This window comes from Sphaerodactylus townsendi, linkage group LG01, assembly GCF_021028975.2.
Source record: "Sphaerodactylus townsendi isolate TG3544 linkage group LG01, MPM_Stown_v2.3, whole genome shotgun sequence".
NCBI classification, from domain to species: Eukaryota; Metazoa; Chordata; class Lepidosauria; order Squamata; family Sphaerodactylidae; genus Sphaerodactylus; species Sphaerodactylus townsendi.
Genome location: NC_059425.1, coordinates 192,038,267 through 192,057,180, shown reverse-complemented (window position 1 = coordinate 192,057,180; position 18,914 = coordinate 192,038,267). Strand labels below are relative to the sequence as shown.

General features: G+C 48.2%; 2 protein-coding genes across 4 annotated transcripts in view; both read left to right on the top strand.

Moving 5' to 3' along the window:
* The window catches only part of LG01H21orf58 (linkage group 01 C21orf58 homolog), a 231,616-nt gene that overhangs the window by 62,366 nt on the left and 150,336 nt on the right, over positions 1 to 18,914 (top strand). The window lies entirely within an intron of this gene.
* RB1 (RB transcriptional corepressor 1) overlaps positions 1 to 18,914 on the top strand; it is a 73,329-nt gene that overhangs the window by 42,847 nt on the left and 11,568 nt on the right. For both annotated transcript variants that reach the window (XR_007244953.1, XM_048502521.1), the window contains exons 18-24: positions 1,662 to 1,780; positions 4,031 to 4,146; positions 5,773 to 5,918; positions 6,542 to 6,646; positions 8,829 to 8,942; positions 9,120 to 9,283; positions 11,966 to 11,999. Coding sequence is in view for 1 of the 2 variants with exons in the window: in XM_048502521.1 (XP_048358478.1) it covers positions 1,662 to 1,780; positions 4,031 to 4,146; positions 5,773 to 5,918; positions 6,542 to 6,646; positions 8,829 to 8,942; positions 9,120 to 9,283; positions 11,966 to 11,999 (798 nt within the window). In the remaining variant the exon portion in view is untranslated. The remainder of the gene's footprint in view (positions 1 to 1,661; positions 1,781 to 4,030; positions 4,147 to 5,772; positions 5,919 to 6,541; positions 6,647 to 8,828; positions 8,943 to 9,119; positions 9,284 to 11,965; positions 12,000 to 18,914) is intronic.

Here is an 18,914-nt window from a genome sequence, read left to right as displayed (position 1 = left end):
TGACATTTAGATCAGTCTCTAAAAACTTGGAGTTTTCTTCAGTAATGAACATGTTTCTTTCTTTTTTTAAATCTTTATTTATTGAAAATTATTGCAGTTACAACAATTTAAAATAATAAAAAAACATCACAATAATAATCAAAGAAGCAGTTAAGGAAAGGGGGAAAAGGAGAGATAAATATAAGAAAAAGAAGAAGAGAGGAAGAAATAAAATGAAAGAAAAAGACTGAAAGGATAAATAGCAGGGTGACAGGTGAGAAATAAGCGAGAAATAAGAATAGAAAAGTGAGAAATAAGAATAGAAATATAAGTGAGTGAGCTCGATGATAGAAAAAGAAAGCATATCTAGCTTCGTGATTAACAACTTTTAATATATATAATATATTGTGACTTCCCCTTTAATCAACTGACACCTACTACTACTATTCAGATATATATAGTCAAGCTTATTCATTAACCCACCATTGTAGACAATCTCGGGTGATACAAAATAGTTTGGAACAAGATAATTTATACTTCTCTATACATAATAAATAAATCTTACATATTATATCTTTGGTTTACATTAGTCAACCAAGGTTTCTAGATTACACTATGAGGCTGCTTGTTGTTGTTGTTGTTGTTGTTGTTGTTGTAGATTTCACAGCTGGTTGTTGGCCTTCGTTACAATTCGAGCCTCACCCAGAGGCCTAGGAAGTTGTAATGTATCGGCGTAGTATTCGTGCGGATCCCAGCAGGGCTGCCTTCTGAATTTGACAGATGTTGATTTTGTCAATTCAAAGATGTTTCAAGTGCTGCCCTAGTGTTTTTGGGATGGCGCCCAGCGTGCCGATTACCACTGGGACGACCTCAGCTGGTTTGTGCCATAGACGCTGAAGCTCGATTTTCAAATCACGGTATCTAGTGACCTTCTCGTGTTCTTTTTCAATGGTGGTTGTTGTTGTTGTTAATCATCATCATCATCAAATTTATAGACCGCCCTCCCCCAAAGGGCTCTGGGCGTTGAATAACACAAAATAAAATATAAATCTTAAAACATAAATTTAAAACACAGTAAAAAACGACTCCATGCACCTTCTGTAAAACAGGCGTCATACACCCTCCCCCCTTCATACCCGCGGGTATGAAGTTGAATCGTTAATTTTTAGGTATTGTGACAGTCTGTATGTTTCTTGACCATGCCGCCAGTGTACTACTAGTGAGGGGATGTTGTAGTCCTGGGCTGAGACAGACAGAAATGGCAGTTGTGTGTGGAGATACCCAAGAAATGTGTGAAATTTATGTGAATTGTATCTTTATCTTTGCATCTCTGTAAGATATTTAGTGATAACGATCTTCTGACTCAGTCACATGAATATTTTAATGTACAACTTTTCAACCTCAAGAGCTTTGGTAACATCTTTATGCTGGACGGAAGACAGGCACCGAGGATGTCTTTAAATATGTGCAGTTGGCCTGTTCATCTGTAGATCGTTCTTCAGTGTAGTTTCTGCTCTTCAGCAGACTTTATTAGTGTAACTGCACACATGACTGCTTGAAAAATGTTAGTTCCAGGTAAACAAACCTTCTCTTGTGTTCCAGATTCTGAGTTATGTTGTTTTTTAAAAAAACCCGGTTGTTGTTGTTGTTGTTGTTGTTGTTGTTGTTGTTGTGTGTTCTAGGATTCACCGTTATTTGAGCTCATACATCAGTCAAAGGAACGAGATGGCCCGGCGGATCCTCTTGAACCTTCTGGCTGCCTTGCCCAGCCTCCGCCGCAGAACCCCACTGCCACAGACTTGTAAGTAAAATAGGAACGTGTGAAGCTGCCGTGCGTCATGGCAGCCCCCTGGTCTGTCTCTTGCAGGACTGCACACTCCGACTGGCAGCTGCACCAGGCAAGCTTTTTAATTTCCTTTAGCTGGAAAAGCCGTGAGACGTGGTGTGCGCAAGCTGGGGCACTTCTTCGGCTCTTGTTACCCAAAATGGTGGGACGCAACAACCCTCTTAGGTTGGGGAAATTAGCAGAGCACAAGGTCACTTATGTATATATAGCCTATGTCTATGGGTTTTAGCTCATCATGAGAAACCAGCAGAGAACATAAGTTTCTTTTTAAAAGGATTTTATTGAGAAAATAAGAAATTGGGATAAAATAAATTTCTACTCATAATCACTCAGTTACTGGGGTAAAACACACATACAAGCTTTCCTAGGATGTACTTTAGAAGTGAAAGACCGGGTTTGGGTATACAGAGAGAAGGGATGGGAAATCAAAGATTATATTTACCAGTCTTGCAGTGGGTGTCCAGGAGGCAGAGACCTTATGGCCAGCACTAGGCTCTGGATGATCAGAGCTGTTGGAACAATATTATCGAGCACCATGGTGGTGTGATAATATTGAACACCTGACTGGGGTCTGGGGTGGGCTTTTACAGGAAAAAACATGTCTTGGGGCGAAGGAAATCCTTGAACAAAGGATTTTTCCTGCTGTTGCAGGTGAGGTGATTGTCTTGAGTGTCAGACCATTGACCTAATGGCTGACCCATTATCTCAATGGGTTTTGCCAGCTGCTGGACAATAAACAGATAATGACCCTTAATGGGTGTTGCAACATAAGATGGTCACAAGGAGGATGAGTTAGAGGAAATATTAACAAATGTAGACAAAAGAGAACTGTTTTTGCCCAGCTGTGCTGTTGTTCATATTCAAATGCTGTTTCCTGGGTATGTGCCAGGCATGAGGTGGGGGGGGGGGGGGCCTTTAGGCATTCTTGCCCAAAAGATCAAACACAGTCCCAAGATGGAGTTTCTGAATCCAAACAGACTCCAACGTTCAGGGCACTGTTCTGACAGGTCTGACAGGGCAGCATTCTAGGAGAAAGACCATCCTCTCCCCCTCCGCACTGCTATAGGTCAGGTTGACTTCACTCTCCACTTATGTAGTTTTATATGCTGTTTGCCCTCACCTGGATAGGGCAGGCTAGCGGGTCTCGGAAGCTAAGCAGGGTGTCAGGAATGGCACCTGCCCCCTCCCGACCTCAGACCAGGAGGCACATGTGGGCTAGGGGAAATTGGCTTGGCTGGGGCAAGGGTATGAATCCTGACCTTCTATGTACCCACACCTGTCATATGTTAATAGGCCTTTTGTTCCGCTTCAGTGCGCTTCTTCTTCTTCTTCTTCTTCTTCTTCTTCTTCTTCTTCTTCTTCTTCTTCTTCTTCTTCTTCTTCTTCTTCTTATTATTATTATTATTATTATTATTATTATTATTATTATTATTATTAGTGTTTGTATACCGCCCTCCCCCGAAGGGCTCAGGGCGGTGATGTAGTAATGTAGATAACTAGGCTACTCTTGATGTGGGCTCCGGAAGGGAGGAACGGAGGCCGACAGGAGGCTATTGCTGGGGCCTTGCCTTTCAACACAGTCTTTCACACCTCGCTGTTGCCACATTCTGTGAGAAGGAGGGAGGGGGGAGTTCCGAGGAGTCAGGAGGGGATAAATATTGCTGTAAAAGCCGGAATCGCCAGAACTGGCTTCCTGAGGCTGAGTATCTGTTGCCAACTCAATAAAGACTTCTGATTCCATATCGAGAGTCCGCTTATTGACCAGGACCTAACATTGGTCAGTATTTGGATGGGGAATGTCCAAGGAACTGAGGGTCATGTCGTGGAGGCAGGCAATGGCAATTCACCTCCAAATATCTCTGCCCTTGAAAACCCCACCAGGGGTCACCAAAAATCACCTGTGACTTGCGAGCACAAAAATACTATTTCAATCTGATTTTAGCATTTCAATCTCCTGATAATCATCGTGAGCAGGTTTGGAATGCTGATGAAGAAAAGAAATCCAGGCTGTGATGCTGAGAGTTGTATTTTGACACAAATTGGTAGCTGGTGTGTGTTTGTGATCGGATTATGTTCACTGTAACTAATTGTTAAATTGATTTTACGGTGCTCAATACATTTGTTCGTTGCTTTTCAATTGCAGTCATTCTGAAAGTGACTGACAAACTGGAAATATTAACGAGCATTCCTGTGGTGGTGTTTCAGATATCTCTCCCCGGGTTCAGTGTGCTCCGTTGTAATTCCAGATATTCAGCCCGCGCTGCTATACCAACCTCAGAGACCACAGAAATCTACTTTTCTCTCACTTTTTTACAAAAAAGGTTGGTAATGTTAATGACAAGTAAATATTGTGACTTAGATCCAGGCAGCTGTTCACAGTGTTCTTCTTTCAGCTGCAGTCCTCCTCCCTGCCCCCCGCCCCCCTTTTCAAGGTTGGAGGGATGTGAACGAGCACGTGGCGGCAGGGAGGGGCTCGAAGTTGAACTTTTTGGAAACGAGTCTTTCCTCTCATGCAAGTTGCACTTTGGATCCAAACCTGTATCTTTGGAAGCTGCCCCCAAACATTTGCTTATCTTTTTTTGCATTATAGTTTAAAAGGAAGCATGAGTGGTGCCTTCAGTTAATTGTAGTAATATACAAAAGCAGATTGTAAACTTTCCTCAGTTTCATCACCAGAGTAAGTTCAGGGAGTTTCTGTTACTTCCCCCACCTCTTGATGTATAATCATTCTGTTGTCAGTTCACAAAAACATATCTTCCTCCTGCAGCCTTTGACAACTTAATCTGATCTGATTTTCCTAGCCATAGTTCAGTACCCAAGCAGACAGAAATGGAGGCAAAGAGCAATGTTGTTTTCTGTTTCTAAAGATCATTCCTTTGATAATTTCCTACATATTATTATCATGACTGTTGAGTCTATTGGTTGGGAATTTATTTATAGATTAATTTATTTACAGATTAATTTAATTCTAAGGCAGTGGAATGGGTGGTATACCAACACAAACTCCAACCTGCCTGCTAGAAGTGAAGGACTTTGCACTGTCTGCAGTAATTTAAACTAGTACTGCTATTAATTCTAAAGAAACTAAAAACCACAAATAATAGTGACAAATACCAAGTAAAACAGTGACACCAAAAACATTTTACAGATGTTCTAAAAGAGCAAAATCCAAGTAAAATAAGGTGTTAAAGGGCAATAATCAAATGCAAAGTTCGTCTGTAAGGCAGATTACTGTGCGTTCCTGCTGACTTTTAAAAATGGTGACCAGTCCTCTATTAATTCTAGGAGTCAGCCAGTGAGCCCTGGACAGATGGATGGTGTGACGCTCAAAACTGCTGTGTGATTAATTACCCTCTTTCTAAATATGACTTTCTACTGCAGGGACCCCAACCTTTTTGGCCCTTGGGCACATTTTGAATTTTGATACAAAGTGGTAGATGCAGCCACAAAATGACAGCCATGGAAGGCGGAGCTAATCACAAAATGGCTGCCATGAGAGGCAGGGCCACACACACACCCCAAATTCAAGGGATAAGAGGAATAATTTTTTGGAAATATCCTGGGAAAGAGAGTAAAACCAACACTGAATTGGTAGCTGGAACCAAAGCAACGTTAGTTTAATTTGCACAGCCCACTACATCTCCAGTGGCCAATCAGAAGCCTTGCTGGGTAGAAGCCTTGCCCACTTCGTAAAAACACTGGGCAGGTGCCTGGAAAGCTGCCAGTGGGTGCTGTGATGGCTACAGGCACCATGTTGAGGGCCCTTGGCCTACCAGCTGCTGCCAGAGGCTGGCATTTATTTAACTTTGGTTTACCAGACATGCCAGAACTTTTATGTCGCAGATTTCTATAGCGTGGTTGTAGGCTGTGATGGAAGCAAATGGACGGAAGCAGAGACCCAAAAATGATTCTGCATTCTCCTCATAAAATTTTGTTCTTCTTTCTAGTGTACTGCCTAGCTTATATACGATTGAATAACTTGGCTTCACGTCTTCTCTCGGACCACCCGGACCTCATACAATTGATCTGGACCCTTTTTCATCATACGCTGCAAACTGAATATGAACTTATGAAAGACCGGCACTTAGACCAGGTAATCGCTCTCCAAGGATAGACTGGCCCGCCTGCGTTTCTTTTCTTTCTTTCCTTACTAGAAACCACGTGATCCACATTTACAAAGCACGTTCTTTACAGATCTGTGTTGAGTGATCATTCTTGCTAGAAGGGACATAGGAAGTGCTCTGAAGGAAATGTACCAAGGGAAGGTCGGCTGCTAGACTGCGCAGCAAGAAGTGGCTGGCGAACTGCTAGAAGACTGTACATTTCTGATCCAGGCAACACTTGAGCTCTGTACAGATTGACAAATGAATGTCTGGGATCAGAGAGTGAGAACAGAAGGCCAGCACCACCCGTGGTACTTTCACAGCGGAAACAAAGGACCTTCTTCCTATTCTCTGTGCTGCACAAATTCATTTGCTCAAAAATATGTCTGTTTAGGGCTACGATTGTGCTCTTTTTATCAGCCTATTTGCAAACAGAGGGTTGATTTTCTTATGTTTGCTATTTAAAATGCCAGATTTCGCAAAACAGAAATTTGATTTGTCCCAGCAAGTGGAAGATTTGAGTGCTTACTCCCCATTGTAACTGAATGCAAAACAGGAGCAGGAGGAGATTGAGGTCTTGCCTTGGTGACCATTCCTCCTTGCTTTTCAACAGATTATGATGTGTGCAATGTATGGCATATGTAAAGTGAAGAACATCGATCTCACATTTAAAACTATTGTGACAGCGTACAAGGAACTCCCGAATACGAACCAAGAGGTATGGAATTTTAATCAGTTTTTTGATAATCAGTTTTTCAGTTTTTATTTTCCTATGAAAGCCATGTGAATGTAAAAGTCTGCCCTGATTCCTCAGATATTTTTACATTATGAGGACAGGTCAAAAAGGACTTGGCATTATACATTCTAAAAGCCAACATTTTTATTTATGTACACACATACAAAATGCACAAACCAGCAGAGGACCTATGACAGGGGTAGGGAACCTGCGGCTCTCCAGATGTTCAGGAACTACAATTCCCATCAGCCCCTGTCAGCATGGCCAATTGGCCATGCTGGCAGGGGCTGATGGGAATTGTAGTTCCTGAACATCTGGAGAGCCGCAGGTTCCCTACCCCTGACCTATGAGAACTCGAAAGGGGGGAATCTCATTTTCCTTCCCCTCACTGAGTGTGTAAAGGACTGTCAGATCACCACTGACTTCCAAGGACCCCCACGAGGGGCTGCTAAGACAGGTGGTTGAGCAGTGGTGGCTGGCCAAGGCCTCCCTCTGCACAGGCCTCCGTGAAGGTCTCCCTTTCCAGCACCAGCCCTGCTCTGTGTCCAAGTTCTGGTGAGAGCAGGTGGCTAAATCCTCCTGCTTTCTTTGCTCTTCCTAACAGCCTCCCCTCCCCCTGCAGCATCTGCCCCTTTCTTCTCTTCTGTCATTCTAACATTTCCTGCTTCCCCCCTTTAGCTTTTCCTCCTCTGCTCTGATTTGATCCACACTCCAGTGTCAGGTTCAGAATTAGATGTGCGATTTCCTTTCCCCCGTGCGCTGGTATACTTTGCTTCTGCATATGTGTTGAACAGTCTTGTTGCACAAGTCATTTCAAGTAAGAAGATCCTAAATTCCTTCAGTATCCAAAACTATATAGTCTCTTTTTTGACTCGATTGAGGTGAATTAATCATTGTTTTTGGTGATCCCCTGTCGAAACTCGCCTAAAGTCCAGCGTCAATGTAATTTTCCGTTGCTGATCTCTGAGTGACTGTGTGGCTGGCAGGTTTTTCATGCTGTGGTGTCAAGGTCCTCCGGCTTCTGTTTAAAATGACAACTGTTGAATGTAATGCCACATTTACTTGTGGGTGCAGAATATCACAATGACAACACCCATATTTATGCCGTGTGCCTGGCTGTTCCTGGATGGTCATTGCCAGGAACCAGATTGCAGAGTTCCTGGCAAAGGATTCTTTACATCAGGGGTCCCCAAACTACGGCCCGGGGGCCAAATGTGGCCCCCTGAAGGCATTTATCCGGCCCTCCAGGCATGGCGGCGATGGCTCCATTCATGTGCAGTGGGGGCTCGAGGGAGAGGAGGAACCGGCCCCAACGGCTGTTGATTGCAATTACATGATGGCATCCCCAAATCTCCATGAATTTTCTGACCCAGAGTTGGAAACCTTACATGTGGCAACTCCTGCTCCGCCCTTCCCTCTCGGCTACTCCATGTGTTGCTCTCAGGCTTTCTGTTCCGCCTCACTCCCATTGGCATCAGCCAGGCTGGTGAATCGCTCGCTGGCTGCTAGGGAGGAAGAACCCAGGAAGATACCTGATCCTGGATTAGATGGAATGCTTCATTGGGAAAGTTCTGCTTTTTTTTTTTACAGGGGAAGGTATTCCACAGCCTCCCCAACAATATTTGGAGCCCACCCTGTACTTGACATACTTTGGTCACTGTTCTAAAAATAGACCATGACAGAAAGGCTGAAAGGTGAAATCAAACATTTTACAATCATTTGTGCATAGGAATTTGTTCATAGTTTTTTTTAGTCCGGCCCTCCAACAGTCTGAGGGACAGTGAACTGGCCCCCTGTTTAAAAAGTTTGGGGACCCCTGCTTTACATGTATTGTCGAAGGCTTTCACGGCTGGAATCAGATCCTCTGAAGATGCCAGCCACAGATGCAGGCGAAACGTCAGGAGAGAATGCTGCTAGAACACGGCCAGACAGCCCGGAAACCACACAGCACCCAAGATTCTTTACATGTTCATTTGCAACATTTATCTCTCTCCTTTCTGCCCCATCAGGGCCACTGAGATCATCTTGGAGACGCATGATAGACCCCCAGATTGGCCCACTGCCGTTAGGCGTGTTCTGGGGGGGGGGGGGCAGGGGATGGGGATTGTGATTGTGATGCAAACGTGAACGCTGACTCTTACATGTAGCTTTCTGACTTTTCTAGACTTTCAAGTGTGTTTTGATCAGGGAAGGACAATATGATTCCATTATAGTCTTCTACAACTTGGTGTTTATGCAGAGATTGAAAACTAACATTTTGCAGTATGCTTCCAATAGAGTGAGTAGTTTGCTCCTGTCCTATCTGTCCAGTGGGCGCTCTTGAGCTCTATGATGGGCAGGGATGTAAAAGTAATAAATGTTGGATGAGTGGGGGGGATGTAAAGTAATTATTTTAAAAAAAAAAACCAGCAGTACTCCACATCACTGATGACGTGTTTTAATTCTCATGTTACAGCCTCCAACGTTATCACCTATACCACACATTCCTCAGAGCCCTTACAAGTCTAATTCTCCTCTGCGTGTTCCTGCGGGGAACAACATCTACATCTCACCTTTGAAAAGCCCCTCCAAGGCCTCTGAAAGGCTGCTGTCCCCCAACAAGATGACCCCGGGGTCAAGGTCGGTACCCTTCTCCTCTCAGCAAATGTCTTGGCCAAATACAAAAACAAGCCGGGGAGAATAATTCCGTCAAGCAGAAACAGTCAGCTTTTGCCTTTTCTTCTTCCAAGTATGTGAATGCTAGGAATCAAGGGGCTTGCAACACAAACCAGTCACGTTTCTGTGTCATTTAATCCCTTTATATTAACTGATGCCTGTGTGACATGTAATCTTCAAAATGTGAACCAAAATTAATGCACCCTAATTTCCAAAATGCTCTGACCTCGATCAACCAGGCTGCCTGGATCTTTTCAGATCTCGGAAGCCCTGGTCTGGGTAGAGCCAGGCTGGCCTGATTTCATCAGATCTCAGAAATGAAACAGGAGACCGTATATACTTGCGTATAAGCCGAGTTTTTCAGCCCTGTTTTAAGGCTGAAAAATGCCCCCTCGGCTTATACACGAGTCACCGCTCACCAGCCGGCTCTTCAGGCCTCCCCTGAGCTGGAGGCGCGGCCCGGAAGGACCTCCCTGCGGCTGCACAAGCCGCTTGTTGCTGCCCTCCTCGGAGGGTGAAGGGGAACCCTGGCTGGCTGGGCTTCCTCAAACCCCAGAAGGCAGAGGGAGCTCCTTATTTGGGCAGTGACTCCCCCTGATGTCATTGCCCAAATAAGGAGCTCCCTCCACCTCCTGGCTGGGTTTGAGGAAGCCCAGGCAGATGGGAGGTGGAGGGAGCTCCTTATTTGGGCAATGACATCAGGGGGAGTCACTGCCCAAATAAAGAGCTCCCTCCAACATCCCCAAATAAGGAGCTCCCTCCAAAATGCTGCGCACTTACCCATAAGGAGCAAGTAACAGGCTGCACACTTACCCGTAAGGAGCAAGTAACACGCTGCGCACTTACCCGTAAGGAGCAAGTAACACGCTGCGCACTGTCTACCCATCAACTTTGGGATGGAGAAGAAGGGGTCATGGCTCTCTTCAAAAAGGACTCCCAAGCGTGGGGCAAAGATGGTGACAAACGAGAGCTGTTCTCTGTCTTTTATGCCTCAGTGAGGGGCATAGTTTGGCCTCTTTCAAGGCCTGTGCCCAGCTGACCCCAAAGACTTGTCTGTGCGTCAAGGCTCAAGGTGATGCTCTGTGAGGAAATCTCAGCACTGGACCCCAAGCAGAAGTGCACGATCCTTGGTTGCAACCAAAATAGTCCCCATGAATTCTAATACCTGGCAGGGGATCATAACGGCCTTCGCCATATTAATTGACAGCCCAAACCACAAGAGCACAGATGTTGTGAGGTGAACCCAGTGGGCCACATCCTCTTGGGAATCTCCCGCTAGCAACCAGTCATCTAAATCAGAGAAGATGTTGCATCCCCTAGTGCAGGGGTAGGGAACCTGCGGCTCTCCAGATGTTCAGGAACTACAATTCCCATCAGCCCCTGCCAGCATGGCCAATTGGCCATGCTGGCAGGGGCTGATGGGAATTGTAGTTCCTGAACATCTGGAGAGCCGCAGGTTCCCTACCCCTGCCCTAGTGGCTAGGTGGACCGTTACCACAGCCATGCACTTAGTGAATATCCTTCGCACAAATTAATTTATGGTGGACCAGAATTTATTCATTTGTTTTGCGGGGACACTCAAGGGCTGCGCTTCTCTGTCCAGACACTGTCCAAATAAGTGAGTCAAGCCATCCGAAAAGCTTAGGCCATAGTTCAAGCGGACTACCCCCTCCACCAGAGCATTGGCTTCATGTGCTGCATTCACTGCTCACGTGGATGTTGGAGACGTCTGCTGGTCCAGCAGCACTACACCATCCATATGGACTCCAGGCTGCGCACTGTCCAGGGGCAACACAGCTGTTGGGTGAACAGTATTTACAAAGCCTGTTTAAGTAAATATGGTAATAAACAAGTGTTCCCTGTTGATACGCTATATGGTGTGTCTTCCATGAGTAGGGATTCAGTCCCATAGTCTCGCTCTGTTTTGGCCTTATATGATCAGTTTAGCTGTGAGAGTGGCTTCATTCACAATCTCACCCCATCATAGCTTACTACTCTGTCACATGGGATTGCGCATAAGACCCCAAGATGAAAAACAATGTGGCAGTTACCTGTAACTGTTGTTATTGAGTGCAGGCGCACATCTCCTGTGCAGGCACACATCCGTCCCTCTTTCCCCACAGTGTGCTGTTCCCTCCCCACTCTACACTTACCTGTATGGGTTAACTGATCTCTGAAGGCAACTTGGCTGCTGCAACAGCTGGAGAACAGAGAGGGTCGCTGCTTCCACTGACCTCGGGGCTGTGTTGGCAGGAAGTCTTCCTATCTGTGGCTCGAGTGGTGGGAGCGCTCTGGAGATATAGAAATATGGGGGTTTTTAAAGCTTGCAGTTATTCTCGATGGCCAGCCTGCACAATCATAGTCCCAATGTGTGCCTGCACAGAAGACCACTCAATGGAAAACAGTTACAGGGAAGGGCAATGTTTTTCCCAGACCTTTCCACCTCAGGCCTCTTGAGGAAGGCAAATTTCAAAACCAGCCCAGTGAAATAGAAGGATGTATGATGGATTTTGGCCCCCCGAGGCTATGCTGAAAGGCACCCCCTGGATGGGATAGGGAACGGAGTCTTCTGTCTAGCAGCACTGTGTCCCCTCCCAGGTCATCGAACTATGAAAAATGTTCACGTGGCTTTTCTTGTTTCTGCAGGATCTTGGTGTCAATAGGTGAATCCTTTGGAGTGGTGAGTGTCCTGTGTCAAATTCCAGCTGTTTTTATTGGTTAATAGAGCATTAGTGTTAAACAACACATAATGATAATTTTTGTGTAGTTTTCCTGAGGGCTTGTTTTTAAAATGAAAAGCAGCTGCTTCATGCTGCAGGAGGGTGCGTGAAGAAAGAGCACTGAAGTAGAGCATAACTTCTAGCCCAGCAATCCGTTTACATCCCTCTTCCTCTTGTCAGGATGGAGCCTGACCAGTTTCCGGGGAAGGGGGACCCACCCTCCATTCAGAGAGCTATTGGCCTTGGGCCAGGCGCCAGCTCAGCTACTCCCCCCCCCTCCCTTTCTTAGCATTAGACTGATAACCAGGAAGGGCCAGGGCCCTCCTAGGTGTGATGGTTCCTGCCTTTTGTGTTAATGTTTTGTAATTGAATCACTGTATTGTTTCCTTTGTTTCTATGTTGCAACTGCAGCACGTTGGCCGGCAGGGGCAGGCCCAAGGTTGTGGGGATTTAAGATCTAGCTCTTGCCATGTGGCCTCAGAAATCGTCTATCTCTCGTTACGCCTTGATCTCCAATAAAGTCTATGGTTACAGTCCTGCAGCTTTATTCTGGAACTGAGGTCTCACACTTAGATGATTTCTCACTGCCCTTGCCGTGAGTCCTATACCCACCATGGATGGGACCTCAGGTGAGGAGACTTCCAACAACCTGAAGAACGGGGACATCCCTGTGGGGGCGAAGCCGAAGGAAGAAGCAACAGCGGCCACGGAGGCCAGCAGCGGGGTGACCACCCGCATGCTGCCTGACAACTCGCGGTGGCTGGGAGACACACAGGGCTCACCCTACCTGTTGCCCGCACCCACTTATGTGCGTGACTGAGAGTGGCACCAGCGGCGGGGTAGGAGAGAATCGGACTGGTTCCTGCACAACTTAAAGGATGAAGACAAGATGTCCTGGGACGGCTACGAGCGGGCGCCGTGGCGCACAGCGGAGTCCTGGCGCGAGGAACGAGAAGCGCTACGATGGCTGGTCGAGAAGCTCTCTCAGGACATGGAGCTGTTGCAGGCGAGGGATGTGGCTTGGGCGGAGGAGGAACAAGAACGGCAGGAAGTGGAGTGGCTACGGGCACAGCAGAGGAGTGCACTGGACCTGGGGAACTCAGGGCAAGCAGCGGGCTCAACACCTACGCAGCCGCTGCCGCCCTTGGGAACCCCCCAACAGCCTGCCCAGCCAAGGAGTGAGCTGCCGCGGCGGAGGGACCTGAAGGTTTGGTTTGACGGCAAGGTCGAGAACCTCCCCTACTTCCTGGTACAGGTGGAAGCACACATGCAGCACTATGGCGAGTCGTACAGCGATGAGATCGAGCAGATCCATGATGTTGGGTCCCTCCTGGAGGGAGAAGCGGCGGCCTGGTATGTGGGGCTCTACGAGAGGCGCTTGCCTGAACTCCTGATGTTCCCCCGGTTCATGACAGCACTTCAGTGACGGTTCAAGGATCCCTTTCAGGAGGAAAGAGCAAAGCGGAAGCTGCAGAACCTCCACCAGGGCATGCACTTGGTGGCGGACTTCACTTCGGAGTTTTGGCAACTGGCGGGGCAGATACATGATTGGCCTGAGTTAGTGTTGATACACTTCTACATGGAGGCCCTGGACCCTGAAATCACACAGTGGGGTACGATGAGTGGTGACCCCCAAACGCTGGCAGGATGGTACCAAAGAGCGGGTGAAACTGAGGTTCGTCTGACCAAGGCCCAGAGCTACCGACGCCGAACCAGCCAGACCAGAATACGCTCTCCTCCCGCTCCGGCTAGGTGGAGCGGCACCCCAGCAAAACCCCAAGCCAGAGCAAAGAGTGACTCGGGGTCCAAAGAGTCCCAGTACGCAAGATGTCGGCGGCTGGGGCTGTGTCTATCATGTGGGGGAGAGGGCCACATTGCTGCTGCCTGCCCCATGAAAGGGAAGGGGTTCGGTGGGCCCCCGAGGAGTGGCGGGGTATGCCAGCTGGGAGGCATCCAGTCAGTAAGAGCAAGGTGGAGAAGGGGGCAGGGTTGTGCCTGGATGATCCTGGAGGAGTTGGACGACTGACTCCAGCAGAGGGCCGGCGGGAAACGGAGGCGACCTGGTTTGATCGGCGCCCAAGGCCAGGTCCCCACGCAGGGCGTCACCCAACTGGTGAGTAGTTTACACCGACCCATTCTGGCCCCCCTTATCCTACGCAACCGGAGCCGCGGGGTCAAGGTTGACTCGCACACGCTCGTGGACTCGGGATGCACCTGTTTGATGCAGCCCTCCCTAGTCCCACAAATGGGCTTGAAGCAGATGTCCCTACGCCGTCCCATAGAATTTGAGCAGATGGATGGGAAGCTGCTGGGGGGGCCCCCGCAACCCATAGTATGGAGCCAGTACTGATTCAGTGCGGGGAACATTGGAAGAGACACCCTTGTGTAGTCGTGCCCATTGGCAAATATACAGTGGTGTTGGGGCTGCAGTGGCTTTGGGACCACGACCCGCTAATTGACTGGGGGACAGGGTTCATTCTGTTCCGCGAACCTCCCTGCGGAGCCCACCTGGCTGGGGTGCCACCAAAGGAGCCCAGCCCCCCGGGAAATTGGCCAGGGCACTGGAAGCAGTGAAGCTGATTGTAAGGAACTCGAAGGACTTGAAACAAAGCGCCGTCGAGACAGCTCATGATTCCATAGACTTCAATGAACCCGATACACGCCATGCGAGAACTGGCCCCCCTCGGCTAGAATCGTCGTTTTTACAGACGAGAGCACTGCCCCTCCCCCTGGTAAAGTTCCCAAGCATAGTTTCACACAGAAAAAGCGAAAGTACGTTTCACACAGATATGATAAGCATAAGCATAGCAAGGTCAGTACTCCGGGCAGCAAGCCCAGCGCAAGGAATGTGCTGGACGAGTCGGCCTGGCGACCGCACCCAACTCCCCACCTCTGCATTCCGCCTGGCCTAAGAAACCCCCTTCCCCCCCAGGCTTGCCCTCATGCTTTATGGAAAGCCGGCATCCCGGGGGGGGCAATCAATCATTTTCCACATAAATCCATTGATTATGACCGTGAGAGGGATATCCCACCCAAGAGCATCTCAAATATTGCAGCCGATTGCGCAACATGCAACGAGAGTCCAGAATCAGCGCCCGGATCTTCGTAATGCTTGTGGCCATCAATCTATCACCGGCGGGGGAGCTCCGCTGGGTCGTGGCTACACTAGGTACATCTGGAAGCGGAGCCTGCTTGAGTAGACTAGATGAAAAACAGGATGAATGTTACTTAGTGAGTTAGGGCAGGTTCCAACCGCAAGCGTCACCCCGCTAATTCACTTGGGAGATTCTTGAATGGCCCTATGGAATTTCTTGCCTAGTTTGGAATATTTGTGCACATCTCTCAGGTTTCTGCGGTAGAAAGATAAACCCAGGCACTCCACGTGTAAAGCGGAAAATCAACTCTATGTTTGTCTGCTTGGAACTTTTGAGCCTCTTTGGCGCTTGAGAAAAGCGGTGCGAGTAGAAAACAGACTTCCAACCTTCCTGCTTTAAGTTGACTTAATCCAATCTCCAAATTCTATGGCTGCAAAATCCCAGGAGTCGGGAGTTCAGGTAGAGGGGAACGTGAGCTTACCAGCGACACCTATTTTCAAAGGCGCTTTTATTGCTGCTACTATGCACCGCGATTATTGTAAGCATTATTCAGCGTAAAGGAGCAACCTCGACCCAGTTGTTTTGATGGTAATTGGTGTAACAACGTAGGATATTGTTCCAGTAAGTTCTGTTGGTCCATTCGGTCTGGCCGCCTACTTTGAAACGTGGTAGGGGCGGGCGACCGGCACGAGTGGTGGTTCCTTTAGAATGTCCAGAAACGCTTCTTCCAAAAAATTTTGAGATAAATTGGGGGGCCCTATCCGAAATTACTCTCTCCGGAGCTGAGTGCAAACCATACACATGTTGAATAAAACAACTTGGCTAGCTTAGGCTTGATCGGGATGGTGGGGCAAGGAACTAACTGAGCTTGCTTGGAAAAAGGTCTACCACTACCCAGCCGCCGTGTTTCCATGACTCTCAGGCAGATCTGTTATAAAGTCCATGGATATGGTTCCTGCCAAGGTCTGGCAGCTGGAGGGAGGTGGATGCAACAGTCCATGGGGCTTTCCAGGGATTCCCTTGGCTTCCGCGACACGAGTAGGACACCCCTTTAATGTAAGACCTTCCAATATCCTTTTTTTTTTGGCGATAGAGCGCAAATTTCAAAATTGTCGCCTAAGTAGGTATATAGAGTTTTCAAAATCCAAAGTGCCCCTGCTTTGGCGAAAGCATCATGCCCCCCGCGCTTCGCAGAACCCGCTTGCATAGGACGGCGGCATCGCAGCCAGCAGTCACCCCACCTCCAAACTCGGCCGCGAATTGCAAAGAGGATCCGACTCCTCTTTCGATGTCCTGTTGTCCCGCCTCCTCTAACTGGACGGAGGAAAGCGCTTAAACCACGCCTGGAATACCTTGATGGGAGTGAAGGCGGGGGCAGTCGCTTTGGAGATCGAAAGTGACTGCCAGTCCTAACAATTGGGAGTGGGGAAAGGATAGTCCGGAGGGGTGTTATGCAAGGAGTGGGTGTCCACCCTTTGGTATTGGTGGGACAAAGCATTTACCAACTTGTTGCTGCTGCCTGGGAAGAAATGGACTGTAAATGCAAACCTGGAGAAGAAATCGCCCATCGCGAGCTGTTTAATGCCGACATTTTGAGGGGGGTGGACAAGGCAACTAGGGTTCTTATGGTCGACTCACACTCCTGGAACGGGTGGGCAGCCCCCTCCAGCCAGTGCCGCCAAGTGGGAAAGAGCTTCCTTGATGGCGGCGCTGTCTCCTTTGTCCCCCCACCACGGCCCTGAAGTCTACAATCTAGTGGCCAGAAAGCTTTTTTGACAAGTAAAGCACACGGGACAAGTTTATTATCTTTATTTCTCTGCAGGAGGGCAGCCCCCAAAGCTTGTAATATCCCAAGCATCGACATTACGTACTATGAAAGGCAAGCTGGGATCCTCGTGGGTGTTTCAGTGAATAGGCTCAGTGGTGAACGCAACTTTAAGCGGGGACTGGAAATGCAGTTTGACAATCCTCAGTGACCAGGGAAGAGGAGCTCCTGGTTTAGGACGCTTGAGGACCTTTTTTCCTTTGGTGCTGTGAGTTAGATCCGCCTAATGGCAGGGCTATTGGAGCAAACTGGGGAATAAAGTCTCGATAGAAGTTGGCAAAACTCCAAAAAGATTGGAGTTCCTTACGAAAAGTGGTGGTGGAAATGGGCTGCCCAGTCTAATCCATCGCTGCTACCTTTAGCAGGGCTGTCCATTTCTAGTCCCTCGGCGAGATCCGATAGCCCAAATAGTCCAGGGATGCTTCTTGGTGAAATGCACATTTCGATAGTTTGACAAATAGGAGAATTGTCAAGAAGATGTTGGGTAACACCGCCTTGACCAACTTTTCATGCTCCTCCACTGTTTGTGAGTAGTATCAGAACATCAATTCTAAATATACCACTACCCTTGAATAAAAAAAGTCTTGTGTGAAAACATCATTAATTAAAGACATGAAAAGCCCCGAGCCCCGGCTAAACCGGAATGGCATTGGCTACACAATATTCATATTGTCCTAATTTCTGGTGTTAAACGCTGTTAAATGTTCATAACCCCAGCAATTCTGTACACGGTAGTAAACCTCTCAGTGAAAGTCCAATTTGGTGAAAAAATGCGTCCCGCACCTAAAGCGCCGAAAGCAAAGCACCCTTTAATTAAAGCGCAAGGGGTATTTGAGAGAGCTGGAAGAAGTGAGACTGGCGTTCAAACCCCGATAGTCGGGGCCTGCAAAAGACGTAGGAGCCATCTTTCTTCTTCACAAACAATACCGGGCAGCGTGGTGCTTTTGCCGTCTTCTACCGGATGAAACCCCTAGCAAGATTTTTTATCCAAGAAAGCCCTGAGCTCCTTTTGTTCGGCGGGACTCATTCGATATATTCTTCCTTTTGGCAGTTGTGCTCCCGTAATCTAAGAGGATCTTGCAATCTGTATCTCTATGGGGGGGAAGCTGATCGTGATTCCCCGCCTTTTTTTCAAACATTCTTTGTAGCCAGATCCCAGTACGTTTCTGGGGATCCCTGTCACGTTGTCAGTGGCTCGGGGCAAACTCTTAAGGGTCAGCGAATTTTGTGAGAGTGGGGTTTCTAGGGGTTCGCTTCAGGTGGTTCTCCTCATGCATATATGGCCTCCACAAGGTGGATCCGCGGAATCTTAACGACATGCGTTGCCCCCCCAGAGAATGGTGGTGGGTTCATGGACAGGAGCCAAGGCATGCCCAAAACGATGGGGGTGTTTGGCCACTGGAGCCAAAATGAAGCTGGCGCTTCTCTCCCAATGCCTCGGGCGCAACGCAGGAAGCACTGGTTGGGTTTTGAACCGAAGCCGGGCCCTCTGGATCCCAAAGGGCTGCCATCCATCTGGAGTAAAGGGAATGGGCTTTGGCTTAGCGCTTTATCCGCTCGAGACCCAGCTGTTCTGCTTACCTGAGGTCTCATTAAACAATGAGAGCAGCCTTCGAGTCCACTAAAGCCTCGGGCTAAGATATGGGTGCTGCTTTCGCTGAATTAGTTAAAGTGGCCATAATGGTTGCTATGGGGGCCCCTCCTTCACTTCGCTCACCGCGATCGGGCAGCCGCCTGTTCGTCCGGCATTGGGCCTGATGTAGCGATAGGCTTATTCCACCAAAAGCTCGGTCTCCTTTCGCTGTCATCCTGGTCATCCTCCTCCAGGCTGCGCGGCAGCCTCCCCTGAGGCTCTTTCGGACCTCGGGTTTACGGGGGTCCTGGCCGCGGATCTTCGTACGCCGGGACGGGAGTCTTAGGCTTTTTCGGCAGTTGGTCATGCGAAAGTGGCCTTG